Source organism: Acinonyx jubatus, chromosome A2, assembly GCF_027475565.1.
Source record: "Acinonyx jubatus isolate Ajub_Pintada_27869175 chromosome A2, VMU_Ajub_asm_v1.0, whole genome shotgun sequence".
Taxonomy (NCBI): domain Eukaryota; kingdom Metazoa; phylum Chordata; class Mammalia; order Carnivora; family Felidae; genus Acinonyx; species Acinonyx jubatus.
Genome location: NC_069383.1, coordinates 164,104,931 through 164,132,371, shown reverse-complemented (window position 1 = coordinate 164,132,371; position 27,441 = coordinate 164,104,931). Strand labels below are relative to the sequence as shown.

Below are 27,441 nucleotides of genomic sequence, written 5' to 3'. Positions count from 1 at the left end.
GGCCACATGGGGTGTGAGTCCGCGTGTGTGAAATGTCCAGAACAGGCTCATCCACAGACAGGAAGGGGGCTCATGGGGGCTGGGGAGAGGTGGGGCGTGAGTGCTAGGGGAGATGGGGTTGCTTTGGGACTGATGGAATATTCAAAAATTGGTTGTGGTGATGGCTGCACAACTCTGTGAATGCACTAAAACCCATCCGGTTGTCCACTTTTAAAGGGTAAGTTTAGGTAGGTGAATTATATCTCAATTAAAGAAAATGTTTTAAATTTCATCGTAAGAGAGCAGAAGGATCACTAGGTAAGAATTCACGTTTTGAGACGAGCAATCTGCCTGTGGCCTGGAGGCTGTATGATAAGACATGGGAAAGCAGGGGGGCAGTTACAAGGCACCACCATCCAGACCAGGGATCAACACACTTTTCCTCTAACCGAGACAGGCAAGATCTTTGGCTTTTTGGGGCCCAGACACTCTCTGGCCCAGCTACTCAACTTGGCCTGAGGCAGCTCAAGAGGTGCCACAGGGGACAGATGAATTAACGGATGTGGCTGTGTGCTGATAAAGCTTTGTTTATGGACACCGAAATAAACATTTCGTATAATCTTCACGTACCATGAAATATTTTTCTTTTGACTTTCTCCAACCATTTAAAACTGTAAAAACTGTTTTTAGTTTGTGTACTGTATAAAAACAGGTAACGAATTTGGCCCATGGGTGTCAGCTTGCTGATTTAAGCCCCATGCCCTAAAGCTCTGTCCAGAAGTACAACACAAAGCTTCATGCATAATTTAAGATTACGTAGCCACTGTGTTAAGGAAAAGGAAACAGGTAGGCTTAATTTTAATATATTTTACTTAACCCACGGTATCCAGAATATTATCATTTGATGTCATCAGCATAGATAAAGTGGGTATTAATGAGACTTTTCACCTCTTTTTGTGTTGAGTCTTCAAAACCCGGGTGTGTTTTACACTCACATCTCAATGCATTTGCTAAATTGTCACCAGGAATACTTAATCTGTGTGTAGATTCCATAAATGTACATGCGTAAGTTGCCCCAAGTATTCTTAAGAGTTTTCTGGTAACTGTGCAGAGTATCTGTTTTTAAATCTAAGTGTGAATTAACTAAAATGTAAAAACCAGTCCCCCTGTGGCACCAGCCGTGCCATGTGTCAAATGCTCCGTCATCACGTGTGACCCGTGGCTGCCACGTGGGGCAGGGCAGGTAAAGAACATTTCCCAGATTTGTGTGCTGTTCTGTGGGCCAGTGCAGGTCTGAATGTGCGTGAGGGGACATAGGCTCGGAGAGTGGACAGAAGAGAAGCAGGTCGGAGGGAGTTTTAGGCGGGAGACCTGTGTATCATGTGCTTTGGCGCGGTGAGCGTCAGGTTTAGCAGCCAAGCCGGGACACTGACTGTGAACAGGGATGCTGTTAGTGACTCCACTGAGAGCAGGTAAACGGAGACATCTGGTAGCCCTAGGTATAGGTCACATAATGTGCCAGGGGGACTCTCCGGACCCCCAACCTTGGTGCTGCTGGGGACAGCATCTGGAGTAACACCTATCCCGGTGCCCAGGATGAGGGCCCTTCAGTGCTAAACCGGAGACTGTGGATAGTGGTCACTCGAACAGCACACGAAGGACAAGCAAGTTCCTAATGGCGTCTGGTTGCCCAAAGCAGAGTTTATTTTAATGTAAAAATTCATGTCAAATGTAATTAACCATTTTTAAAGTAAACACTTCAGGGGTGTTTAGCATATTCACAAAATTGTGCAGCCATCACCTCTGTCTAGTTCCGGGATGTTCCACCAACCCCAAAAGCAACCCCATCCCCAATAGCTGTCACTCCCCAGCCTCCTGCACCCATGAAGCCCTTTCTTGTCTGTGGATGTGCCTGTTCTGGACATTTCACACACGGGAACCACACTCTCGTGTCTGGTTCCCGCTCTGAGCGTTGTGTGTCCAGGGTCTGTCCCACAGGCAGCTCGTGTCCGTGCCTCGCTCCCGTCCGTGTGGATGGGCCACATTCTATCCATCCATCTGCTGATGGGGCCGTACTTTCATCCAAATAACTTCCAAGTTTCCCTGTCCCGCACACGGCTCTGTGACTGCCGGGTGTACTGAGTGTAAGAGGAGGCGCGTTTCCGTGCCCTCTCCCAACTCCGCGGGTCCCTGCGGGACAGCCGCCCAGCCTGTGGTCTTAGCGCGTGCTGCTGTGGTTTCTGTTGCAGTTTGTGAGCAGCTTTCGGGAGACCGAGTTGGAGGCCAGCTGTGTGCGCTGCACCGTGCTAAGTTACAGGTGGGTCAGGGCCTCCTTTCAGGCGAAGAAACCCCGGTGGACACCCAAGAGGTTCCAGAAGATTCCAGCAGGAGCCCTCCCTCCCCAAAGGCTTCTCTCCTCCCTGCAGGGATGGGAATTCCAGCGTCTTCGTGCATTTCCGGCTGCACTTCCTGCTGCAGGCCTCGCAGTCACTGAGTCTGGGCCTAGAGGAGGAGCTGTTGCGGCAGGGACTCCGAGCGAGGCTGCAGGGGCACGGTATCCCCCTGGCTGCCCACGGCACCATTGTGTCCGCCCAGCTCACAGGCAAGTAGGCTATAGACCCTGAAAGACACCAGGGGGAGGCTGTGGGGGAGGTGGCAGCTGAACGTTGCATTAAACTTTAGGTTTTCAACAACCGCTCCCTTCCTTGAAAAGAGAACACAGGCACATTGCTTTACCCTCACTAGTAGAGACCAGGTGACAGCAACCTGCAAATGGCCGGAGTGTAAATATTTTCATCCCTGCAGCCCTTTGGGTCTCGGTCGAGGTCACTCAACTCTGCTATTGTCACGTGAGAGTTAAAGACAATACATAAATGGGCACTGTTGTGTATCGATAATACTTTAACGCATAATCAAATGGTAGGCTGCATTTGGCCTGCAGCCATTGTTTGCCAATCCTGGTAGAGAAATAAGAGTAAATGCTGTGCTCTAAGATCTGATGGTGCAGATTCCGTATCATGAACCAAAAACTTCATATAAAATCTGATGATGCAGTTCATCGTGATTTGAGAACCAGACATGAATTCGTTCAGTCTGTCGTCAGGTTAAAGACTGCTTGCCTTGACCTTGTCCTACTGGACATTTATGCCCTTTGCCCACCAATGCTGACATGCTGGTTGAGTCTCAGTAACCTCGGTGTCAGTGTGACTTGAACTGTCCTCGGTCTTGTGCCTGCACAGTCCACTATGGTGGCCACTAGGCCTGTGTGGCCCTTGAGTGCTTGTCATGCAGCCAGTGAGACCAAGCAACAGAATGATTCGTTGGGTTTCATCTTAACTGATTTAAGTTAGAATTTAAGTGGCTCCCATGATAGACCGTGCAGCTGCCTTGCAATCCGATGTTTTCAAAAAACTACAGAACTCACTGGATGAGCTTGCGTGTCTTGTCCATTTCACTGCAGGAAGCCAGAAAGCGCCATGGACAGAAAGAGATTTAAAATCAGGTATGTCTTCCCCTCTCCCACGAAGCTCCCTGCCCTCTGCGGTTTCCAGAGAGTCACCTGGAGAGGTTCCCCAAGACTTCAGACATAGAGGGCTCCCTCCAATGCAGTGAAGGCTAGTTCTGCACACCAGCCTCCTCTGGGGGCCAGGAGGCACGGACTTACAGTCCTGTGTGGGCAAGAGATGGAAAGATGAGACGCTGAAGCACGCGGCCAAATACGAGTAAGAGAAAACATTACTGGTGGGTTTTTTTTGGAAAAGTGGTAGGGATCTGCTGTTAAAAGACAAAACACAAACAGTTTGGAAAAAAAGAAAAAAGAATGAGTACCACATGGAGTCCTCAAGTAGGGGCGATCCTGGCCCCAAGGGATGCTGGGTGGTATCCAGGACATCTGGTAGTAAGGAGCGGGGCCCCTGGCCTGGAGGGGGTGGGGCCAGGAGTGCTGTTCAGCCCCCACAGTGCCCAGGATGCCCTCGCAGAGAACGGTTGGGCCCCACGTGCGTGCCGAACACTTAAAATGGTTAACATGGTAAACTTCACGTTATGTGTGTTTTACTACAACTTAAAAAGTTCGATTTCTTTTTTTAAATACTTTCGTTAATGTTTTATTTATTTCTGAGAGAGAAAAAGACAAAGTGTGAGCAGGGGAGGGGCAAAGAAAGAGAGAGACACAGAATCAGAAGCAGGCTCCAGGCTGAGCTGTCAGTACAGAGCCCGACCTGGGGCTTAAACCCACGAACCGTGAGATCATGACCTGAGCCAAAGTCTAATGCTTAACCGACTGAGCCACCCAGGTGCCCCAAAAAGTTCAGTTTCACCTGTGTCTTACTTAAAAATACGTGGGCGCTCAAAAATGCGGAAGCACACATGGTGTGCCTGTACTTCTGTTACATTGTCCTGGCCTGTGCGCTGACTGACATTCTTGTGTTGTGTCTCCGTACTGGTTCTGAGAAAATTGCTTCAGAAACATCTAGGGCCAAGGAAGCAAAAAAGAGGTGTTTTCCATGCCCTGAAGGCTCTGAGTAGCGAGCGGAATCTTGCTGCAGCCGGGAGATACAGAGTGGGGTCGGGAACTTGGTTCTTCTCTGCCCACAGGTCACTGCCCAGGGAACACCTTTTCCTGCCGCAATGGCCAGTGTGTGACCAAAGTGAACCCGGAGTGTGACGACAGAGTGGACTGCTCCGACGGATCTGATGAGGCCCACTGTGGTCAGTCCCCTGTCTGGCTGGTATCTGGTATCCCCCTCTCCACGGTCAGCTGCTGGCTCTGCTGTCTGGCCCGCTGCACACATTATACACGCCACCTGGGCTTGGCATCACTGGAGCTGGGCAGAGGAAGGGAGGGGACGCCTGTGAGATGGGTCCCTGCCGAAGCGTGATAAGCCTCGAGTGCCAGGAACTGGCGCTGTGTCCTATATGCAGTGGGATTCGAGCAAGGGAATCTCACGGTGGAAGTGCCGTAAGAGGAGCCAACGTTTTCTAGCAATGTTAGCCCATGCAATAGGGTAAGAGCAGCAGTTGAAGTGTGGAAAGGAAGAGGGAAAACCATAATTCACAGTGGATGTGATCGACTATATAAATGAATCAATAAATTGACTAGCCCGGGATTAGAAAATGAGAAAGTTTGACATGGAGGGGAGAGTACGAGAAACATAAACACATAAAAAAGCTATTCCTTTGCTTTATGCAACTAACAACGGGTTAGAAGATAAAATGCAAAAAATCCCGCATGTGATCAGTAGCAACAAAAAATGAGCATGTCAAGCCTGTAGAGTTCTATAAAATTATAAAACCTCACTGGACACAAAAGTGGACCAAATAAGCTGAAACATGGCATCCCATGAAAAGATGGATGCATAAGAACTTTGAAACTTGCAAAGTCTACGGTGGAGGAAACATTGGTAGCGTGTGGCACCTGGACCTGGATGATCTGTGGAGGCCAATGGAAATTGGCGGCTGTGACCCCCCCACCTCGGGGTCCGTGACTCGCCAAAAGTGACTCACAGAACTCAGAAAGGTGTCCTCCTATGCAAGGTTACAGCTTCTCCCAGTGAAAAGGTCATGAAAGGAAGAGGTGCACCGGGCACAGAGTGGGTGAGACCGGCGGTGGGCAGGCTCCCCACTGCCCAGAGCGGTCACGGGATGGTGCTGGACTGAAAGTTGCAGCAGCAGCACATGAACACATACAAAGTGTTTCCAGCCAGGGAAATTCGCTGAGGCTTGGTGTCCCGGGTCACACAGGCAGGTAGCACTGGCACAGCTCACTTTAGGTGTGAGAGTCCCAGGGCTGCCGAAACAAGGTGGCCTGGACAACAGGGACGGTCCCTGTCACAATCTGGAGGCTGGAAGCCGAGGTCAAGGTAGCAGGAGGTTTGGTTTCTTCTGAGCTGGTGATGGAGAATCTGTTTCATGGTTCTCTCCTGGCTTCTGGGGCTTGATGGATGTCTAGCATTTCTTGGCTTATGGAAGTGTCACCAGATCTCTGCCATCACGTCCACATGGCATTCTCCCTGTGTGCGTGCCTTTGTCCAAATTTCCCCTTTTTAAGAAGACACCAGTCATTGGATTCAGGGCCGTCACTAATGACTTCATCTTAATTTAATCATCTCTGAAGACCCTATTTCCAAATAAATCACACTCACAAGTACTGGGGGTTAAAACTTCATCTTTTTGGGGGACCCAGCTCAGCCCAAAACACTGAGTTTCCAGCCCCTCAAGAGGTCAAGGTGATATCATGTGGCCCAAAGTCACCATGAACTTTCTGGGTGACCCAAGTCTCCAGGTAGGTCAAGGTCAAGCTGCTCTCAAGCAACAGTCCAAGAGCTTAGAGGTTTCCTCCCAGGAGGTGGCCAAGGGCAACAGTACTTTCTCTGAGATGTGCAGTGTTTGGACGGCTCTTGTCATTTCACCATTTGCTGCATGACAACATGAGCGGAAGTGGAGACCCAGAAGGAGGGGCCTGTGTGGGGAAGAAAAGGAAGAAAGTGCCCTCTGGGCAGCTAGAGACCTGAAGCAAGGGGTCGACCCTTTGCTTTATGAGTCAGCACACCCACGAATCAAGTCGAAAGTGTGGAGTTCCCACCTGGATCTCGCCCTTGGCCATGAGCTCCGTGAAGGCTGCTTGAAGGCCACCTGTGCCTGAGGCAGAGGAAGGGTCCCGGCAGAGACATTCTCTGCCACTGCCTGGTGCATGCAGCCTTGGGTGTTTGACCTGTTGGGCAGCTGGAGGTGGGGCACACGAGGGCTAGGGGGACCCCAAAGGAGTCGGCAAAGCCAAGTGCAAGGGACCTAGAGCATGTCTTTGAACGAGAGGGTGGCAGGGATGAGTGATTCTGCACAGACGTGGTGGGAGCATAGTCACGGCCCTGCCTTCTGAGGGCCCTGGTTGGTGACCTCTGTCTTGCAGACTGTGGTCTACAGCCCGGCTGGAAGACAGCCGGCCGGATCGTGGGTGGCGTGGAAGCATCTCCGGGAGAGTTCCCGTGGCAAGTCAGCCTTCGAGAAAACAAGGAACACTTCTGTGGGGCTGCTGTCATCGGGGCCAGGTGGCTGGTGTCCGCGGCCCACTGCTTCAATGGGTGAGCCCTGCACCCTTGGTCCTGCCTTCTGTCCCACTCCCGGAGCACCGCCTTTCCTGGGGTCCTTAGAGCCCCGTGGAGCCCTCTTGTCCCTCCCCTCCCTTCTTTTTCTTTTCTGTTGTTGAATCTGAATGTGTTCTTATTTTTTAAGTTGTGGTAAAATATACACTACATAAATTTACCACCTTAACCATCACAATTCAGTAGCATTGCTGTTCACACTGCTGTGCAGCTGCCCCCACCACTCATCTCCAGAACTTTCCATGTCCCCAAGCTGACATTCTGTCCCCATGAAGCACTGACTCCCTGTCCCTGCCCCTCCCCTGGCTCCCACCATCTGCTCTCTGTCTCTGTGGACAGGACTCCTCTGGGGACTCCCTGTGAGTGGGGTCATGCAGGACGTGTCCTGTGTCTGGCTTCTGTCACTGTGCATGGTATCCTCTGGGTCCGTCCACGTGGTGGCTGGTGGCAGGACGTCCTTCCTTCCTGAGGCTGGATGATACCCCAACGTGTGGATGGACCACATTGTGTTTGTCCTTCATCTATGGAGGGACACTCGAGTGCTTTCATCAGCTCTTGGTGGTTGTGAACTGGGACCTGTTTCCAGTGCCTCTGAGTATAGACACGCGAGTGGGATTGCTGGGTCACCTGGTAATTCTGTGTTTAAACTTTTTGAGGAACCACCGTATGGTTATCCCCGGGGGCCGCACCATTTTCCATCCCCGTCGGCCACGCAGAAGGCTCCGGTGTCTCCACGTGCTCCCCAGCACTTGTCGTCATCTGCTGTTTTGATCTGAGCCACCGCGGCGGCTGTCCCGTGCTGCCTGACTGTGCTTGTGGCCCACTTGTATGTCTTCTTTAGAGAAATGTGTTTGAACTCTTTGCCTGTTGTTGAACCAGGTCGTTGCTTGTTGTTGAGGATAGTCAGAATCTTTAACAAACCAGAGTGGCCAGGCAGAATGGAGCTGGTCAAAAGTGGGAGAAGGTTCTAGAAGCCTCTGTGCCAGGCATTGCTATTTGGTTGCTGCAGTCTTTGGAGACCTGAGGGAGAGGGCAGGGCAGTCTGGACAGATGGTTCGGTACTTTACAGCCCTTGGCTTGCCGCCGGGCCCCGTGTGCAGCCTGCTGTCTGCCTCAGCTGCCAGCCAGCCTGGGGACGGATGCCAGAACCAGTCACAGCTCAGGACAGTAGGTGGCAATTTTTCCATTCAGTTTTGTTCTCCCATATTTTATTACAGCAGTAATTAAGCAGATAGAAAAGACGAAAAAACGGCACGGCAGACATTTGTGCGCTCTTACCTGATTTTAGCACGCGTTGGCATTTTCCTGTATTAGGCATCGCTCCTGCTGTGTCTTTACACACACGCGGCTCTGCGTCTTTTCGTGCCAAACCATTTGATATCCTCCCCTCTGACCGTGATGCGTCCCCCTGACTCTGCTGCACATGTCTGTACAAACAAGGAACGCTGTCGCCTGCGCCCACAGTATCGTGACCCACCGCCACACGCTGGCATCCGGCGCCCTGTCCACATCCGATCTCCCCGCTTGTCCCAAGGGTCCATTAGAGCTGCCTTTGTGTTTTCTTTCTTATTCTGGTAACATGGTAAAACTTCCTTTTGGTAAAACTTATTTAAGGCAGTAAGAGTTTTGATCTTGAACTTAGCAGAATGATTCCGCAAAGGTACGGAGAGAGGGTGGGGGAGGGGAGGGAGGGCTTTGGGAGACAGAGCCCGGCCTTGTCCCCTGCTTCTGCTGGGAAGCGTAGTGTTCTGTCCGTTGACCCTGTACGGGGCCCACGAGGAACATCCACTACAAGGCCAGGAGTAGGGTGAGGAGAACGAGGCACTTTTGGGGGGTGGGGGCAAAGTGTCACGTGCTGCCCAGAACAGTCATTATGACCAGTGATATTTTCATGTCATGTTGCAAAAAAATAAAAACGCAAAAAACAAAATCCACGATGAACAGAATGTCCAGTTGGGAAATTCAGACCAGATCTGACCGGCCGGGGCTCTGGGAAGGCTGGGTGGTGAGTGGGGCTGGGGCAGCCGGATCCTGTGTTTATGTAAAACGTCCGCACTTTGTTTGTCGTGGGTTCGGCATTCATTTGGACGTACTGCGGTATGGCGCGAAGACACGGTTTATCCCAAGGCCTGTGGGCTTTGGCCCCCACCCCAGCATTCTGCACCCAGATCTGTCTTTGTTTCAAATGTTGAAAATTGGCGTGGAATGGGTTCATGTGCATCCATTTCCATTTTCGACAAAGTCTCATGATGACTGAGTTTCGGGGCGCACCGCTCCCAGGGCAGGTGCCTCCCTCACCGCCCCTGCTGCCCGTCTGTGCTGGGTGGGCCCTGGAGCTGTGGCTTCTGTGCCCCGCAGATTCCAAGACCCGGCGGAGTGGGTGGCCTACGCAGGCACGACCCACCTCAGTGGCGCAGAGGCCAGCACGGTGCGGGTGCGCGTGGCCCGCATCACCCCGCACCCCCTGTACAACCCGGACACGGCCGACTTCGACGTGGCGGTGCTGGAGCTGGACGGCCCTCTGGCCTTTGGCAGGCACGTCCAGCCCGTGTGCCTGCCTGCCGCCACGCACGTCTTCCCGCCGCGGAGGAAGTGCCTCATCTCCGGCTGGGGCTACCTCAAGGAGGACTTCCGTAAGTCGCTCCGCCCCTGCCTCCTCCCGCGGCCGGGGGTCCTGGCGCTCCGCGCCTGCGGTGCCTGCCGCCCCAGAGGGTACTCTGGGCAGTTCTGTGCCATTTGCGAATGTGCCCTACTGTTTCAGCTCAGGCCAGAAACCGGCGTCCTTTCCGTGGCGTATTCACTGCCACGTTTTGTGCGTTTTTGTGCTCTTTGTGGGTGATTGCTAAAATGGCCCCTGGTGCAGAGTCGCGGCTGGCGTCTCTAGGTGCAGACAGGCCGGGGTGTCTAGTAAGCTGCTTTCCGCGGTGGGTTCCAGAGCGTAAACTCCGCGAAGTGCGCGTGCTCAGAGGCACACACACCGTAAGTTACGTGCTGATCCCTTACGAACCTTGAGAGCAGAGGCTCCTAGGAACCTGCCCTCTGCCCCCCACAAGCCACGCTACAGAAGCGATAAGTCAGGGTTTGTGGCGACTTTACAGAACAGGACTGTCTCTGGAGGAGGGGTGAGACTCCACTGTAATCTGACAGAAGGTGCTGGAAGGAAGCCCACAGGATGTTTCAGGGAAAAGGATTTGGGGTGGGGATGGCTTCAGGGAAGGACCGTGAAAGTGACGCCTCAGCTCTGACCCAGTGGATGAGATAAAGTATTCGGACAGGGGCTTGTCCTGCAGCGAGAAGTCCCATCATTGCGGGAAGTCCTATTGGATGACGCTAGTCTAGAACATTCTAAAGCAAACTGCCCAGGCTGGCTCAGTGGCTGTGCATGGAAGTGGGGGGTGCCCTAGGGCCCCCCAAGCTGAGGGGCAGCTTTGCCCTGTCGAAAGGGTCTGGGCGTCCACCGCAGCAGGCTTCAGGTGCAGGGCCCATGGCCTGTGATTTGGGGTTTTCTCAGGTCTGTGCCTGCCTGATACGAAAGAAAAGAAAAATGTATGATTTTTACACCTTCTGAAAAGGAAAGGTATTTTCCATACGGACCTAATTAGGAGGGAATATAAAGATAATTAAGCCCAGGCCACAAACGTTTCGTTTCAGCCTCCCTCGTTCACCGACCACAGGTCCGAGGGCGGGGCAGGGAGCAGAGCAGTGAGCCTCGCCACGTGGGGCCCCCAGGCCAGACCGGCAGTATCCAAGAGCGCTTCCCTCGGGGGATGGGGGCTGTGCTTTATGTTTGTGTCACCCGCTGTAGGAGCCAGCAGCCCCCTGCAAGCTGGCCGTGGCCGTGTGCCTGGGAAACCGAGTTTTTACGTTTTATTGCATCTTACGCGTTTAGATCTACATTTAAATAGCCACATGTAGCCAGTGGCTGCCAGACTGGACAGCACAGCCCTGGAAGGAAGTAGGTGGCGAGGACGACAGGTGGCGATGAGTGCATTGGAGACTAAGGTTGGGCGGAGATGGGGACTGCAAGCTTTAATAGGGTGGTCGGGAGGGGCTTCTTGAGAATGGGGGTGAGGGGGGAAGGCAGGCGGATTGTGTAGGGACAGACAGCGCTCTAGGCAGCTGGGACAGCATGCACAAAGGCTCTGGGGTCGGTGGTCCAGACTTGGACTTTTAATTTGAGCCGGGATGGGGGGAGGGCATCACCCTGCAGGATCTGGGGAGAGGGCAACATAGTGTGTAGCAAAGAAGGCACTGGCTGCAGCCCGAGAAAAGATTTCCGCAGAGTAGGACAAGAATGATAGCAGAAGCAGGTACGGGGAGGCTCAGGGCAGAGCAGGTTTTAGGAGGGAGGTGAGGAAGGAGCCCAGTCTTGGGTGTTCACTTTGATGCCTCTTCGCCTCCTGGGCCACGGAGGTTGCTGGCGGGCATTTGTGGAGTGTGTGCTCTGCCGGTTTCCGAGCTGGCTGCTGCCGCGGATCCCCTTCCCGCTGGGGAAGCCGAGGTCCAGAGCAGAGACGGCCTGCAGCCTCCGGCCTCGGGGCGGCTGCCCGGGGCCCCGAAGCGCTCATCCTGCTGCTGTCTCTCTGTCCTGGGCAGTGGTCAAGCCAGAAACGCTGCAGAAAGCCACAGTGGAGCTGCTGGACCAGGGCCTGTGTGCCAGCCTGTACGGCCACTCGCTCACCGACAGGATGCTGTGTGCCGGCTACCTGGACGGGAAGGTGGATTCCTGCCAGGTGAGCCCCGCAGCCCCCGGGGCCTGGGGACGAGTCCCGAGGGCCCAGGCCCCGCCCCACCTGCCCGAGGCCCCCAGGTTTCCGCCCTGGAAGAGGGGGTGCTCAGTTTCCAGTCTGCCACCAAGACTTCCCTGCTTGACCTCTGGCACGGCTCCGGATCTCCTTTTTCCTTTATGCCTTTGGTCTCATTTCTCAAGCCCACTGGCTGGGGGGAGGGGGGGAGACTGCTGCCTGCACTCGGTGCCACAGCAAAACCGGGGCCTGTGGAAAAGGTGGGGAAATGGTGGCAGAGGGCGTGTGCTTGAGAACGTGAGAGTCCAGGCGAGCTGGGAGTGGGAAGGGAAAGGGTGAGCAGACAGGATGTGTGAGGGCGGATCAGGCCCTTCACTGCCAGTGAGACACGGGGGCAGCCACACTGGCCGCCTTAGCAAGTGGCAACATCATCAGAGATCCCGCGGACGAGGAGAGGAGGGGATGTTTATTTGGGCTGGGTTTTGAACTGCCAGAGGCTGAACCGAGCGAGGTCTTGGAGACCCCACGGCCCGGCTGTCCAGCTGTCCTGCTGTGTGTTTACGAAGAGCAGACGGAGGCTCGCCAGCCACCTTGGCTCCAGGAGCCCGTGGGGAGGGGGGACTCCTCTGACTCTGCGGCTCTGGGATCTGGACTGGCTGCGGCCAGGGCCTCCGACCCTCCCAAAGGCGTGCCTCTGTCTCCCAGGGCGACTCGGGAGGCCCCCTAGTCTGCGAGGAGCCCTCTGGCAGGTTCTTCCTGGCCGGCATCGTGAGCTGGGGAATAGGTTGTGCGGAAGCCCGACGCCCCGGCGTCTATGCCCGAGTGACCAGGCTGCGTGACTGGATCCTGGAGGCCATCACCACGGCAGGCCGGCCTCTGGCCCCCACGGCGGCTCCCGCCTCCACCACCGCCAGCACTGCCCGGCCCACCCGTCCTGAGAGCCCCACCAGGCCCACTCTGGGCCTCAGCGCCACGCCTCCCGACTCAGTCACCGCCTCTAAGCCACAAGGTACTTTCTAGGGGCGCGGGCGCAGGTCGGGTAGGCGTGCGCCCCTGCGGGACTGGGCGGATGGGTGCTGGCTCCCGGCAGCTCCCTGCGGGAAGGAGATGCATGCCGTCTGGGCCCTTCTCTCTTGTTCCCCACAGAGTGCGGGGCCAGGCCCGCCATGGAGAAGCCCACTCGGATCGTGGGCGGGCTGGGAGCCGTGTCCGGGGAAGTGCCCTGGCAGGTCAGCCTGAAGGAAGGTTCCCGGCACTTCTGTGGCGCCACCGTGGTGGGGGACCGCTGGCTGCTGTCGGCCGCCCACTGCTTCAACCAGTAAGACCCACCCCGGCCCCTGGGTCTGCGCAGCCACCCCTGTGCCCCTCTGTCACCCGGTGCCCTGCCCCCTCCTCTCGTGGACACGGATCCTGCCACACGGAGGCAGCCCTCCCCCTCGGCTCAAGAACTGGTTCTGTCCAGCTGCAAACCGAGAGGGGACAGGCGGGAGAAGTGAGGGTTCTGCAGAGGGCGGGGGGCTCTCAAGGGCCCCACTGGGCTGCAGCTCCTGGGGGAGGCTTCTGCTGGGCTGGTCTCTGGGGGACAAGTGGGGCATCTTCGCCTCCGCCCCATGGTTAGCCTGTCAGTCACAGGGCACCAGGGGCCCCTTGTGTTCTAGGCAGAGGAGATGAGCCCGCAGGGGCTCCCTGCCTTGTCCACAGGCCCCCGGCCTGGGGCCACTTTTGGGCAACAGCCATGTGGCCCCTCCGTCCTCCCGGTGCCCCTCCCCAGAGCCCAGGCCCCACAGCTGTGCCTGGCGTCCTGGGGGCAGCGGGGTGTCTGAGCGGCCCCTTGTCGGCAGCACGAAGGTGGAGCTGGTGCGGGCCCACCTGGGCACCGCGTCCCTCACGGGCGTCGGCGGAAACCCAGTGAAGATGGGGCTCAAGCGGGCAGTGCTGCACCCCCAGTACAACCCCGGCATCCTGGACTTCGATGTGGCCGTGCTGGAGCTGGCCGGGCCCCTGGGTTTCAACAAGTACATCCAGCCTGTCTGCCTGCCCCTGGCTATCCAGAAGTTCCCTGTGGGCCGGAAGTGCATGATCTCCGGCTGGGGTAACACCCAGGAGGGAAACGGTGAGCTCCCCACCAGGCTCTCCGGTCCCACACCTGCAAACCCCTCTCCCCTCCGCTCCCCCCAGGGTCGCAGGCTCTGGCGCACGGGCAGTGTGGCTGCTTCATAAAGGTTTATCGGCGCCCAGCCCATCCGCTGGTTTACAGACGGTCTCTGGGGGCTTTCCTGCTACAAGGGCAGAGCTCAGTCGTTCCAACAGAGACTGTCTGGCCCGTAAAGCCATGATTATGTGCTCTGTGGCCCTTGGTAGAAAAGCTTGGAGACCCTTGTGCTGTACCCTTCAGGGACCCCCAAGAGTTAGTGCTGCTTTTGTCCTCCCTGCAGGTCACCCAAGGCGCTAGGGAATCTGCCTGGGGATGTTGGTGAGAGTCTAGGGTGCTGAGTAGGAGCACGGGGTCCGCCCCCTTATCACTACACGACCGCACGGATCCCTGCGGCCCCGAGGGGCTGTGGTTCTTTATCCATAGGGCAGGGACTCCCCTCCCCGGGTGGGTGTTGCCACAGCGTAGCCGACGTGGAAGAGGGATCGCTCTGTGAGTGAGCTTGTGTGGGGCCTCCTCTCCTTGGCAGCCACCAAGCCTGACATTCTGCAGAGAGCGTCTGTGGGCATCATAGACCAGAAGGCGTGCAGCGCACTCTACAACTCCTCCCTCACGGACAGGATGCTCTGCGCCGGCTTCCTGGAGGGCAAAGTGGACTCCTGCCAGGTGAGCATCCAGGGGGCCGCCTGACGTGTTCGCAGACGGAAGGGAAACAGTTTCCAGTGCGTCACAGCGAGCAGGGGAACCCTCAAGAGAACCCGAATGCCTGTAAATGTGTGGTTTAGAGAAATTGTCATATTTCCAAGCAGAAGATGAGGTGGGTGTGCATAAAAATACAGACACTAACTTGAAAATGTGCAGCATGTATTCACAGGAGAAAAAGCTGATCACAAGTTATGGCACATGTGACTGCTCTGTGTCGCAGGGTAGCCAGTGAGCACCTGAGGTGTGTGTGATCCAGCTTAGGGGAAACCTGGCTCCAGAACCATGCCGTGAAGGCCAAAGAAATACACAAGTGGGGAAATGTATAGTCTTGGAAACATTGATGTGGGGCGCCTGGGTGGCTCAGTTGGTTAAGCATCTGATTCGGTTTTGGCTCAGGTCATGATCTCACAGTTTGCAAGATCAAGCCCCATGTCAGACTTTGCACTGACAGCACAGAGCCTGATTGGGATTCCGTTCCGCCCCCCCCCCCGCCCCGGCTGTCTCTCTCCCTCCCCCTCCCTCCCTCTCCCCCTCTCCTCCTCTTCCTACCACGTCTGTCTTTCTCAAAAAAAACATTTTTAAAAATCTTGAAGAAATATCGATGCAAAACCCTTAATAAAATATTAGACTAAATCTAATAATGTGTTAAAAGGAAAATAAATCACAACCATAGTGAGTTTATCTCATAAAATCTAGTCTGACACAGGAGAACCCAGTAACACCACTCATCACATTAGTGGACCAAAAGGGAAAAAGGGCGTCTTCTCCAAAACCACAGAAAAAGGCATCCGATACTTTTTAACAACCATTCGTAATTATGATTTTAAGAAATTCCAATCCTATGAAAGACAACAGAAACCTACAGCCGACATCATGTTGATGGTGAAACAGAGCCTTCCATTCACACGCCAGGCTGCCTGCCGTCACCAAGGACATCTGGATTAATGCGGGGAGTCAAGAAAAAAGAAAAGCATGGGGATTTGTAAAGTAGACAAAAATGTAATCTGCAGTAACATGACTGTCTACCAAAAAAGTAAAATAAAAACACACAGAGCCAAGTAAGAAACTACAAAGATTCAAAAGAGTCCAGCAAGTCTGGCTTGATACAAGGTCATACAAAGTCAAGAACGTTTCTTTTCCCAGCAAAAATCAGCATCCTAGAGAAAGGGATCCCACTGACGTGGGAACAAAATCTGTGTGGTGTCTAGCAGTAAACTCTAGATGTTCAAGGTTTTCGTGGAGAATGTTATGAAACTCTGAAGAAAATAAAAAGGTCTGAAAAACATACCATATTCATGGATGGTAAGACAATATTATGAAGATCTGTTTGTCTCCATTTTTTCGTATAAATCACTGCAATTCCAGGCAAAATTCCAGTAGCATTTCACCATATGACTTGGCAGGCTGGTTTTAAATTCACGCAGGAGAGCAAAGTAATGGTACCTGACCAGGCAGGATAGTCCTGGTAAAGAAGAATCAGGAATGTGTGTACCGCCGGGAACAACAAAATAGGAAGTGGCGATGGCTCCTACTTCTGTGTCAACAACCAGCCCGAAGCTTAGTGACTGGGAACGAGACTCATCGATGGGGCTCCTGAACCTGCACTTTGGTAAGAGCTCAGCAGGGACAGATTCCGCCTGCTCGTCCCAGCAGAGAGGGCCAGGGCCCCAAAGGGTGGACTTCAGTAGTAACACTCAGAGGTATTGCTCACGTCCGCCAGGTTGAAGATATCGGCTGCTGCTGTTGGGGTGCCTGGGTGGCGCAGTCGGTTAAGCGTCCGACTTCAGCTCAGGTCACAATCTCGCGGTCCGTCAGTTCGAGCCCCGCGTCGGGCTCTGGGCTGATGGCTCGGAGCCTGGAGCCTGTTTCCGATTCTGTGTCTCCCTCTCTCTCTGCCCCTCCCCCGTTCATGCTCTGTCTCTCTCTGTCCCAAAAATAAATAAACGTTGAAAAAAAAATTAAAAAAAAAAAAAAAGAAAATATCGGCTGCAACATAAATGTACACTCACAGGCCGCAGTTGAGGGAAATGTGGCAAATAACTTGCAGTGGGAACCTCTAGGGCAGCTTCTGGGAAGTGCACTTGTGGGTTCAAATCCTGGCTCCTCTTCCCACAAGCTCTGTGACTCCAGGCACATTACTCAACCTCTCTGGGCCTCGGATTCTTGTCTGTAAAACGGGGCCATAGTAATACCTGTCTGCTAGGGCTGCTGTGACTTGAATGAAGCAAGTTGTAAAATATTACATGTAACATATTTATGTGCATTTTAAAGACAGCACTACATATTTTCTAAAATTACTAATAAATGTAAAAGCATAGTGGGACCCACCAAGCTCCTAATATGTTCACTTTTGGGGAAACGGGGCCCCGGGACCAGGGGCAGGGCTGTGTCAGTCCCCACTGCCGTGTAACAAAACTCTCCAAAGCTTGGTGGTGTGAAACAGCCATTTCTTCCAATCATAGATTTTGTGGGTTGGAAATTCTGGTGGGGCCCAGTGGGGCTGGCTTGTGTGCTCCACATGGCGTCCGCGGCCTGCAGTGGGACGGCTCAAAGGCTGATGTCCCAGGAGATTCTGAAGGGGTTTCGACTTGCACATCCAATACTGGTTGTTGGCTGGGGTCTCAGCTACACCCTACATGTGGCCTCTCCACGTGGACTCCGCCTGGGCTCCTTTCCACCTCGAAACGTGCTGGCTGGCTCCCAAAAGCAGGTAATTCAAGGCAGCAAGATGGAAGTCACCTGGCATCACTGTCCCCAAAGTTTAGGGGCAAAGGCAGCCACAGAGCTGTGCCCAGGGTCATGTGGAGAGGCAGACCCCCACCACCCAATGGGAGGAGTGCCAAGCTCTCCGCGTTCAAAGAGCACATGTGGGATGAGGGAGACAGTCTCCTGCCACCTTTGGGAAAAGCAGTCTGCTGTGTGGCCTAAGCTCTATTGTAACATTCTGAGTTTTTAAAGAAAAGCAAGGGGCGCCTGGGTGGCTCTGTCAGTTAAGTGTCCGACTTCAGCTCAGGTCATGATCTCACGGTTCGTGGGTTCGGGCTCTGTGTCACGCTCTGTGCTGACGGCTCAGAGCCTGGGGCCTGCTTCAGATTCTGTGTCTCCCTCTCTCTCTGACCCTCCCCCGTTCATGCTCTCTCTCTCTCTCTCTGTCTCAAAAATAAACAAACATGAAAAAAAAAAAACAAAATGGGGGCGCCTGGGTGGCTCAGTCCGTTGAGCCTCTGACTCTTGATTTCAGCTCGGGTCATGATCTCACAGTCCGGGACTTGGAGCCCTGTGTCCAGCCGGCTCTGTGCAGACTACATGGAATCTGCTGGGGATTCTGTCTCTCCCTCTGCCCCTTTCCCGCTCTCTCTCCCTCTCTCAAAAAAAAAAAAAAAAAAAAAAGTTTGTTTTGTTTTTTTTTTTCTTTTTAAAGGAAGAGCAGTATGCTACTGGTGTAATTTTTTTGAAACGTATAGGAAAAAGGCTGGCGGCTAATGAGCAGAGATTGGGTTTTCTGCGTTTTTGTTTTTTTGTTTTTTTTTTTACATCTCAAGAACAAAAGCAGGAAAAATTGAAGTTCAGAGAGAAGTGACTTGATCAAGGTCATGCAAGGTCTGAAGCCAGGTCTCCAGAGCCCCCGTGCCGTGTCTCCTGCTCCACTGATGGGTCTCAGCCACCCATGGGAAGGCTGGAGGGCCAGGCGGTGGCCCCTGCAGGGAAGGCGCCGCAGGGTCACAGCCAGCTCTTTACTTTCTTCCTTTAACTTCCTCCCCTGTCCACCCCCCCCCCCCCAAGTCTCTGAGGAATAAGTGATCTGCATCATCGCGTGTGCTGCGGGCGGACAGCGTGTGGTCTCACGCACCGTGTGAAATGATGGCCACAACAGATGTAGCTCACCTTCTCCTTCCTTCCCTTTCAGGGCGACTCCGGGGGACCCCTGGCCTGCGAGGAGGCCCCCGGTGTGTTTTACCTGGCGGGGATTGTGAGCTGGGGGGTCGGCTGCGCTCAGGCCCGGAGACCTGGCGTGTACGCTCGAATCACCAGGCTGAAGGGCTGGATCCTGGACACCATGTCCTCTGGGCTCCTCCCCACCGCGAGGACCCCCGCCACCAGGCAGTCCTCTGGGACGGCAGCAGCCTTCACAGTCCCGGGAGTCCCGGCCAGCACAGCCACCCCCTCGGCCACCAGCAGGGCAAACAGCCAGCCCGCCAACATGACTGCAGCCACCGTAAGCGCCACTGCTGGGGGACAGACACCCCTCCCAGACGCCCCGAGGACCACTGTGGGCTTCCAGCCACCAGGTACTGGGGCGAGTGGAGTGATGTGCGGGTGGCAGGGGTCCCGTGTGGGTCTGCTCACGCTGTTAACGTCACAGGGGCCACAGTGCGCAGAGGGTGGGGGCAGGCTTCACCAACAGACGCTTGTTCTCACCCAGGCTGGAGGTCAGAAGTCTGTGTAGACACTGTGCTCTCCCTTGTCCGTGTCCTCATGTCCCCGTGTCTGTGTCCTCATGTCACCTGTAAGGACACCTGTCACACTGGATCAGCACCCCCCCCTCCCCCCCCAGTCCTGAGAGCCAGGGACACGGGCACTGGTTGGCCAGATGTATGTTGTCTAGTGGCGGATGCCTTGGCCCCAAGCCCCTGTCTGCTCCTGTGTTATTTGTTATTTATTTAGTTATTCATTTTTAATTTTTTTAAGTCTGTTTATTCACTTAGAGAGAGAGCCCAAGTAGGGGAGGGGCAGAGAGAGAGGAAGAGAGAATCCCAAGCAGGCTTTGCACTGTCAGCGCAAAACTTGATGTCGGCCTTGAACCCACAAACCACAAGACCATGACCCTGGCTGAAGCCAGATGCTTAACCTACTGAGCCACCCAGGTGCCCCTATTTTTTATTAAAAATTTTTTTTACTGTTTATTTTTGAGACAGAGAGCGGGGCAGAGAGAGAGGGAGACACAGAATCCGAAACAGGCTCCAGGCTCTGAGCTGTCAGCACAGAGCCTGACACGGGGCTTGAACTCATGAACCATGAAACCATGACCTGAGCCAAAGCTGGACACTCAACCGAGCCACCCGGGCACTCCTTTATTTTTTTAATGCTTATTTATTATTTATTTTGAGAGAGCGTGCACGGGTTGGGGAGGGGCAAAAGGAGAGGGACAGAGAGAGAATCCCAAGCAGGCTGTGCGCTGTGCCCAACATGAGCCCAACGTGGGGCTCGATCCCACAACCCTGAGACCACGACTTGAGCTGAAACCAAGAGGCGGACGCTCAATTGACGGCCACCCAGGCGCCGCTGTCTGCTCCTGTTACAAAACGGAGACTTTTCTGAGGCACCAGGGCATGTGGGGAAGTGCCCGGCGGGAGGGTCATCACGGACGTCCAGGCACCCGTCGTCCATGCTTGAAACCCTCCTCTGGGCCGCCCTGGGCCGAGCCTGCTGTGCGATGCCATGCGGCGCGGCAGGGAACCAGACGTTGGCGACGCACACACACAGTCCCTGGCAGGCAGGAGTGAAAAGGGGACTGTGCTGACCCCACAGGCCCCGCTCAGGGGCCCCTGGCTAAATTGACTCAGCCCATCTTGGCAGAACGGGCCCAGAGAGATACTGACGGAGAACGTGCCTTTGAGATCCTTCGTGCGTGACTAAAGCGGTTTTTATTAAACAGTGATCAGAAGGTACGAACGTGTGTTGGCAGGTCCGGAGTAAAACGCCATCACGAGCAGCCAGCTTCATACTGGCTGCAGCGTCGTGGGGAACCAAGGGCAGGACAAGGCCTGGCTTCTGTGGGGCGCGGGGTGTGCTGGCGGGACCCCTGTCTTAGCAACCATCCCACTCCTGCCCTGCCAACCCCCCCCCCCCCCACCGTGTCAGTTTCAAGGGACCGAGTGGAAGGTCGCAAAACTCAGAGAGGAAGTGCTGCCACAGAGGAGGGGCCCTACCAAGTAGGGTGGAGGCGGGGTGGGGGGATGGGGGAGGGCCCCGGGCACGCCGCCTCCGCCTGCCCCCAGCAGACGTGAACGTTGTGCTCGTGTCCAGATGCTGAGGGACGGAGTCTGGCTTCATTCAGGCGGGGAGCGGGTCGGCAGGGAGGGACCGAGCACGCTTCTGGGAGTCCCAGGGGTTCAGCACGTGGGGCTGCGGGCCTCTGCCGGCTGCATCCACTTCCCTTCCTCCTGGGGAGTTTCCCAGAATTCCCAGCTGTTCCAAGTCCCCATCTCCAGCATCCTCACCGACTCCCCTATAGAGACTGCGACCCAGGGGGGTTTCCCTGCTTCCCTCCTGCATCAGGGTCCCTCCCTGGGCCCCCTGGATCCCCACTGTCCTGTTCAGGGGTGGCAGGGGTGTGTGCGTCTGGTCTAACCCCAGGACACAGGAGCTGGGGGAAAGTGCTCATGGTCACTTTAGGTCTTTAAGGATGTGTCGCCTTCTCTTCCCTATTCTCTTCCCTTTCCCTCGCACACATATGGACGTGTGCACACGTGGCCCGATGAGCCTGGGTCGCTCAGGCACGGACCTGTGCCCACAAAGCCAGGTTTAGGGGCTCGCTGTAGCGAGGCAGCCCACACACCTTCAGAACCATCGCACAGCTCCCAGACCAAGGAAGGGTCTGGGGGCACAGAGGGGGTGGATGGCATCGAAAAGAAGCAGTCTCTGTTGGCTGCGGGCCCAGTCGGCCACATGCCAGGGGTCCGGGCAAGGGTCGTCTAGACCCTTTCAGGGGGACCCAGGTCCTGTTTCCCTGGCAACACAAAGTTAAGACGGATGCGGAGAATCCAGTCCAGAACCCGCTGAGAAGTTATGCACCTGGACCGGAAAGGAGACCAAGGTCCCAGGCCAAAGGGGGTCTTCTGTTCACGTGGCTCTGGTTCCTGACGGCAGTTTCTGCTGGACTGGGTGCGGGGAAGCTTCCAGCAGGGACACTCAGGGATACTTCACAGCTGCCGCTGCTTGTTCTTGGCAGAAACACTGTCTCTGTAGCCGGCTTTATCTGGGTCTGGCCTCCCGCCCTGGTGATTTTTACTGTTCTAATAGTCACAGCCAAGTTCTTAACTTGGCCTCCAGTGGAGGTGAGGAAGCCCCCTGGAGTGGCACACATTCTCGCGTTGTTCAGCGTGGGGGGGGCACTTCCAGGAGAGGAGCTGTTTCCATCAGATTCCCCAGGCCTCCTGGTCTTGGGCAAGATCCCCGTGGTGTTGGCGTGTTGGGGGTGGGGCTGAGAGGGAACCGGGCAGGTGGCCCCCCATCTCTCCGTTCTCCCCTTCCAGCTGAGGTTGGGACAGGAGGCTGAAGGGCAGGAAAGGCGGCTGGGGAAGGAGGACTGTTCCGGAGGCGGGAAATTCCTTGTGGGAATGATAGGGCAGGTCCCTGAGTGCCCCTATGGGTGGTAAGGGTTCCTGCAGCACCCCTTACAACCACCAGTTTGTTCTGTCTGCAGTAGTGTTCTGAGAGGGCATCTTGTGCTGGGGGAGGGGGAGTGATACATGTCACAGCCTGGAGGCAGTGTTGAGGGAAGGATACTGAGTCACACAGAACCCCAGTAAGGGGAGATGCCCAGAGAGGGCATCCAGGGCAGTGCAGGAGCTGTTGGGTCAGGGAAGGGGCCTGTTGGGCAGCAGCCTAGGGTGTGCAAAGGCCCCGGGGCAGCAAGGAACTTGGCTACTAGGGCAGTGGGAGACGCCTGGTGAGGAGAGGGAGGTGAGCAGAGTTGCTGGGCTGGCCCTGAGCCACGTAGGAGGCAAACCTAAAATGCATTTCAAATACTATTTGAGAAAAGCTCAGAGAAGCCTCATTTACAGGCCTAAGCACCAGGCCCAGTGTTCCTGACAGCGGACGTTTCCCGAGGCAGGTCCCCCAACCTAGTGTGGGCTCCTCCTACCCTGCGCGCTCAGGCGGGGATGCGCTCACCCACCGATCTGTCACCCGACTCCCCCGCAGACTGTGGCCTGGCACCGGTGGCAGCGATGACCAGGATCGTGGGCGGCAGCGCCGCGGCCCGCGGGGAGTGGCCGTGGCAGGTGAGCCTGTGGCTGCGGCGCCGGGAGCACCGCTGCGGGGCCGTCCTGGTGGCCGAGAGGTGGCTGCTGTCGGCGGCGCACTGCTTTGATGTGTGAGTCCGGCCGCCCCAACGCCCCTGGCCTGGGTGCTTCACTGGAGCGCCTTGTCTGAAAACTCAGCGCGTCGCCTGTCCACGCTTTGGCCCCAAATGCCCTCCCCAGCCACTGGCACCCACCGCCCCAGACCGGCCCCTCCTCTATACAGCCCCTCCCCTGGCCGTGCGGCACCGCGGTCCCGTCCAGCCCCGCAGCCCGAACCCTGGCCATGGCCTCTCCCGGCACCTGGGGCCCAGGTCTGCAGCCACGGGCGGGGCGGGGGGGGGGGGGCGGAAGTCTCTGGGGAACGATGGAACACTCCCACCTTGGCCCGCCCCGCTGGCACTTGGCACCAGACCCAAAGGCCACCCAGTGGTGAGTCCCCTTCCCGGTAGGGCGCTCCTAGGGTGGACCAGGCTAGGGGCCCTGTCCTCCAGGGAAACGCGCGGCGCGCCTCCCAGGGCCAGAGCCCTAATACTTGACAGGAACGGATACGCTTGTGGTGTCACCTCCGTGCGCGTGCGCGGTAGCACTCACTCCAGGCCCGGGACCCCCGCACCCTCCCCGCCGTCCTAGGGGGAAGCGACGACAGCCCCATTTCCAGATGGGGGGGGGGGGGCGCGGGGATTCGGGCCGACGCCTGTCCCTGCGCGCCCCGCAGCTACGGGGACCCCAAGCAGTGGGCGGCCTTCCTGGGCACGCCGTTCCTGAGTGGCGCCGAGGGGCAGCTGGAGCGGGTGGCGCGCATCTACAAACACCCCTTCTACAACCTCTACACGCTCGACTACGACGTGGCGCTGCTCGAGCTGGCGGGGCCCGTGCGCCGCGGCCGCCTGGTGCGGCCCATCTGCCTGCCCGAGCCCACGCCGCGGCCCCCCGACGGCGCGCGCTGCGTCATCACCGGCTGGGGCTCGGTGCGCGAGGGAGGTAGGCTCGGCTGCCCCCCCTCCCCCCGCCGCGGCGAGAGGGCCCTCGGCCCACGGCTCCCGTTTCTCCCGCAGGCTCGATGGCGCGGCAGCTGCAGAAGGCGGCCGTGCGCCTCCTCAGCGAGCAGACGTGCCGCCGCTTCTACCCGGTGCAGATCAGCAGTCGCATGCTGTGCGCCGGCTTCCCGCAGGGCGGCGTGGACAGCTGTTCGGTGAGCGCACTCTGCAGCGGAAGCGGGCGCTTCTCGGGACCCAGGTCCCACACGCAGAGGGCAAGGGGGGCGTGGCGGGGCGAAGTCGTCACGGCGGCAAGACCCTCCGGCGCCGCCCTCTCAAGCCCACCAAGCAGGGCACCTTTTCTGACCCTGGAGGAATTTTCACTCGACCACCGTTTATTGGGCATCCATTATGAGCCGGTTTCGGCGCCTCGGCATCCCCCGCCCCCCTCCCCGGCCCGGCACCGGCGGGATGGGGACGTGGGCTGGGCAGTGACTGCCGCGTGAGGCCCCCATTCAGCCCGGGGGAAATACCGAGTGTCCATGAATGTCTGCACGAACGAGTCATCGTAACCTAGAACCCCTTTCCCAGAAAATAAGCTCACGAGGAAAAGGACCCGGGCCCAAGGGCTACTATGGGGGAGGTAGTGGCCTGCTCTTAAGGCCTTTCCTCTCCTTCCCTCAGGGCGACGCCGGGGGACCCCTGGCCTGCAGGGAGCCCTCTGGCCGGTGGGTGCTAACTGGGGTCACCAGCTGGGGGTACGGCTGTGGGCGGCCCCACTTCCCAGGGGTCTATACTCGGGTGGCTGCCGTCAGAGGCTGGATCGGGCAGAACATCCAGGAGTGACCGCCAGCACGTGGCTGCACACGCCCGGGACGAGAGGTGACGGCGCCAGGAACCGGCTGGCCCCTCTGCCCGAGGAGGAGAGTCTAGGTGGTGGGCGGGCGGGGGGCTAGGGGGCTGCGGGTAACCGGGTGCACGTTTGCTGCTTATTTGGATCCAATAAACAGCCCCTTGTCCCTAGCCTGCTGGCTCAGCACCTCCGTATCACAGCAGGGACCGTTCGGCTGCTGCTCACCCGGGGCCCAGATATGGGAGGTGCGGGGAAGGGGCAGCAAGGCCTCCCCGGGGCAGGACTACCCTCCTCTTTGGCGCCGGAGCTGGGGGGGGGGGAGGGGGGGGTCTGGCCAAGCTTCCTCTCCAAGCTGCCTTTTGCGTGAGCAACCGGCTCCCGGTCATGGTCATTGGAAACCAGGGGCACAGAGGGTAAAGAGGTGCAGGCCGGTCAGGGGACCCGGGAACACGCCGGGCCACCTCCCGCAGAGACCCCCTCCAGGGAACACCGATCGGGTGCTCTCCGCACCTCCCTTATTGGCCCCCACCTTCAGGTGGCCACGGCCAGGTGGGGCCTGACTATGCCCCCAGGTCCCAGGGCGGATTCTCCGCCCCAGGTGCACGGTGAGCCTGGACCCCGCAGGGGCCGCGCCGCCTGCAATCTGGGAAGTCCCAGGGCCCCCCACGACCCGAGGGAGCGACGACCCCAGTGTGGCGGCACCGGTCTCGTCCTCAGGAACCACGGGCAGGCAGGATGCACAGGCGGGCCCCCGCTTCACAAAGGGCCTTTATGGAAACGGAAAAGGGGGTTGGGGTGGGGACCTGCCGGGAGCCCGCGGGGCCGGACGCGGCGCGGGGGGGGGGGGGGGTCACATGTTGGCTCGCTCCCGCTGTAGCCGCGAGTTGTAGGCGCGGGACACGGTGTTCCAGGCGTCCATGTAGCGGTCCATGCACATGGCGATACACTTCTGCGGGCGGGAAGGGGGCGCGGCTCGGCTCAGCAACGGCCGGACCGGCGCCCCACCCCAGGCAGCGGGCCGCGCACGCGCACTCGTCCCACCGCGACGCCCGTTGATCCGCGCACGCGTACTTGCCTCCACGCGGCCCCACGCGCCTCACCTGCTCCGAATTGTCCAGGGAGCCCCCCGGCTTCCCGATGCACTTCCGGAAGCACTTGTCCGTCATCCTCTGTGGGGACAACGCGAACTCAGCCGCGACACCCGCGCCCGGTGGACCCCACTGCCCTCGGCGCCCGCCCCGGCCCGACCCCGGACCTGCAGCAGCTCCTGCGCGTTAGCCACGGCGATCTGCACCTTCACCTGCTCCATGATGAGCCCCGGGTCCAGTTTGCCGCCGCCGGAGCTCCCGAAGTCCGAGCCGAAGCCACCCTCCATGGCTCCGCAAAGTCGACCGAACCGAGACCGCGTGCGCCGACCCGTACCCGCGCCGGAAGTTGCTCCCCCCAGGGCACCACGGGAAATGGAGTCCGGGCTTGTCGGACTACGACCCCCACAAAGCTGTGCTTCCACCTTTGCGCATGCGCGGATAGGAGTCACCTTCTGCGCCGGCAGCTTTTGGTTTCGAGGCCCCGGGCCGGCAGAAAACGTCCCCGGCTCGTCCTGCGGATCCCGCGGCACATGTGCACAGAGCGTCGGGCGTGTCGCGTGACCGAAGGCGCAGCCCGGCCGCTGAAGCTCGGGCACACCGACGCGGGTCGCTGCCAGGGAGTGTCCCGCGGTCTCGTATGCCCCCCTCCGTCCCCGGTCTGGGGCAGCTGCGTCAGAGTAGACTCGGGGGCAGAACTTAAAATCAAAATGTTTATTGGAGTGTTGTACAAAAAGTTTCCGGTCATAAAATGCATATTACAAATCATTGGAGAAAGAAAAAGACCACACGTTTGGCATGCAAGTCCTTAGAAGCCGTCCGCCCAGCCGGCCCCACGGCAGGTTGTGCTGATGATCCGTCCGGGCGCGGGGCGAGACCGCAGCGGGGGTGCCGCTGGCCCGGGCGCCCGGTTAGCGAGTGGGGCTCGGACAAAGGAATCGTTCCCGCATCGTTTAAAGCGGCTTAAAGCTAAGAATGACAACTGCAGACTGTTTCCCAGGCCAGCGCTGACATCTGAACGTTGGATTCCGTTCTGGATTTCCAAATACTCCCTTACCAACGGCCGCCATCCTCCTGCAGTCACCAAGGGTCCCTAGTTTACCTTCCCCCCACCAGACAAGGACACCACGGTGCCTGGGCCCTTTCACCCCTCCACTCGGGACCTCCGCCAGGCCACCACGGGTTGGGGGGAAAGGCTGGAAGCGGGCCTGGAAAGGACAAATGTCACCTGCCAGGAGCAAGCCCTACCCGTGCACCTGGAGGCCCTGCCGGAACCGAAAAGGATGCCATGAGGCATCTGGGCCCATGGGAACGATGGGGCCCACTCCCTGTCCACAGTCGCCTCTCCCCTCCCTGCAAGATGTGGCTGAGACCAGTGCAGACTTTGGAGACCCCCACCACGACCCGCCTGATGCCTCTGCGTCTGAGCTCCAGACCCTCACTGCGCATGCAGTTCCTGTGATGCGGGTGTGGGGGCACCACCTTAGGGCCTCGGGGGCCCGGAAGCACTCCTGGGGAAGGTCACGCGTGGGGCGGAGGGTGGTGCATCATCGTGGCAGGCGAGCCCTCCCCCCCCAACCCCAGGACCCACCAGAAACGGGGGAGGGGTAGCGGTGAGACATTTCCCTTCACGAGAAAAACCAAGTTTACACCCTGGGGACTCTGGTGGCCACGCAAAGTACCTGACCTAAAGCCGACCCTAGATGCAGCAGACTGTTCGCTAGCCTACAAGCCTCTAACCCTCCGGCCACAGGCAGTTTCCAAGGAAAGGGAGACCGGTGGGGACCGCAGGGACCGCACGCCGGGGCTCCCTGCCTG

General features: G+C 57.4%; 2 protein-coding genes and 1 long non-coding RNA gene across 7 annotated transcripts in view; 1 reads left to right on the top strand and 2 right to left on the bottom strand.

The window, feature by feature from the left end:
- Window positions 1-25,480, top strand: part of TMPRSS9 (transmembrane serine protease 9) — a 50,380-nt gene extending 24,900 nt beyond the window's left edge. For 2 of the 4 annotated variants that reach the window (XM_053220168.1, XM_053220167.1), the window contains exons 4-18: window positions 2,229-2,296; window positions 2,406-2,581; window positions 3,440-3,481; window positions 4,576-4,689; window positions 6,887-7,058; window positions 9,438-9,712; window positions 11,676-11,812; window positions 12,530-12,833; window positions 12,971-13,142; window positions 13,666-13,937; window positions 14,506-14,642; window positions 18,589-18,970; window positions 22,608-22,779; window positions 23,424-23,689; window positions 23,764-24,500. In XM_053220168.1, the coding sequence (XP_053076143.1) occupies window positions 2,229-2,296; window positions 2,406-2,581; window positions 3,440-3,481; window positions 4,576-4,689; window positions 6,887-7,058; window positions 9,438-9,712; window positions 11,676-11,812; window positions 12,530-12,833; window positions 12,971-13,142; window positions 13,666-13,937; window positions 14,506-14,642; window positions 18,589-18,970; window positions 22,608-22,779; window positions 23,424-23,689; window positions 23,764-24,191 (3,117 nt within the window). In that variant the 3' untranslated portion in view covers window positions 24,192-24,500. Of the gene's footprint in view, window positions 1-2,228; window positions 2,297-2,405; window positions 2,586-3,439; window positions 3,482-4,575; window positions 4,690-6,886; window positions 7,059-9,437; window positions 9,713-11,675; window positions 11,813-12,529; window positions 12,834-12,970; window positions 13,143-13,665; window positions 13,938-14,505; window positions 14,643-18,588; window positions 18,971-22,607; window positions 22,780-23,423 lie in introns of all 4 variants that reach the window. The other 2 variants (XM_053220169.1, XM_053220170.1) reach the window with 2 other exon arrangements.
- LOC113596362 (uncharacterized) lies at window positions 18,189-19,175 on the bottom strand. The gene is made up of 2 exons (XR_003417106.2): window positions 19,101-19,175; window positions 18,189-18,379 (listed from the first exon to the last, which is right to left on the bottom strand). It is a non-coding gene; the product is annotated as an uncharacterized LOC113596362 (long non-coding RNA).
- On the bottom strand, window positions 19,753-26,011 carry TIMM13 (translocase of inner mitochondrial membrane 13). 2 transcript variants are annotated; one of them, XM_027049349.2, is made up of 3 exons: window positions 25,794-26,011; window positions 25,639-25,707; window positions 19,753-21,956 (listed from the first exon to the last, which is right to left on the bottom strand). In XM_027049349.2, the coding sequence occupies exons 1-3, from the start codon at window positions 25,911-25,913 to the stop codon at window positions 21,780-21,782; spliced, it is 366 nt and encodes a 121-aa protein (XP_026905150.2). In that variant the 5' UTR covers window positions 25,914-26,011; the 3' UTR covers window positions 19,753-21,779. The 2 variants fall into 2 exon arrangements, with proteins under 2 accessions (XP_026905150.2, XP_026905151.1); XM_027049350.2 differs by lacking the exon at window positions 19,753-21,956 and adding an exon at window positions 25,277-25,487 and having other exon boundaries at window positions 25,794-25,989.
- Between the last annotated feature and the right edge of the window lie 1,430 nt (window positions 26,012-27,441).

Coding starts and splice junctions, on each gene's coding strand:
- TIMM13 (XM_027049349.2), bottom strand. CDS start 25,913: ATGGAGGGTGGCTTCGGCTCGGACTTCGGGAGCTCCGGCGGCGGCAAA. Junction 25,708..25,793: donor ACGCGCAGGAGCTGCTGCAG/GTCCGGGGTCGG, acceptor TTGTCCCCACAG/AGGATGACGGACAAGTGCTT. Junction 21,957..25,638: donor CCCTGGACAATTCGGAGCAG/GTGAGGCGCGTG, acceptor CCTGCCCTTCAG/CCTCCTGTCCCAACCTCAGC.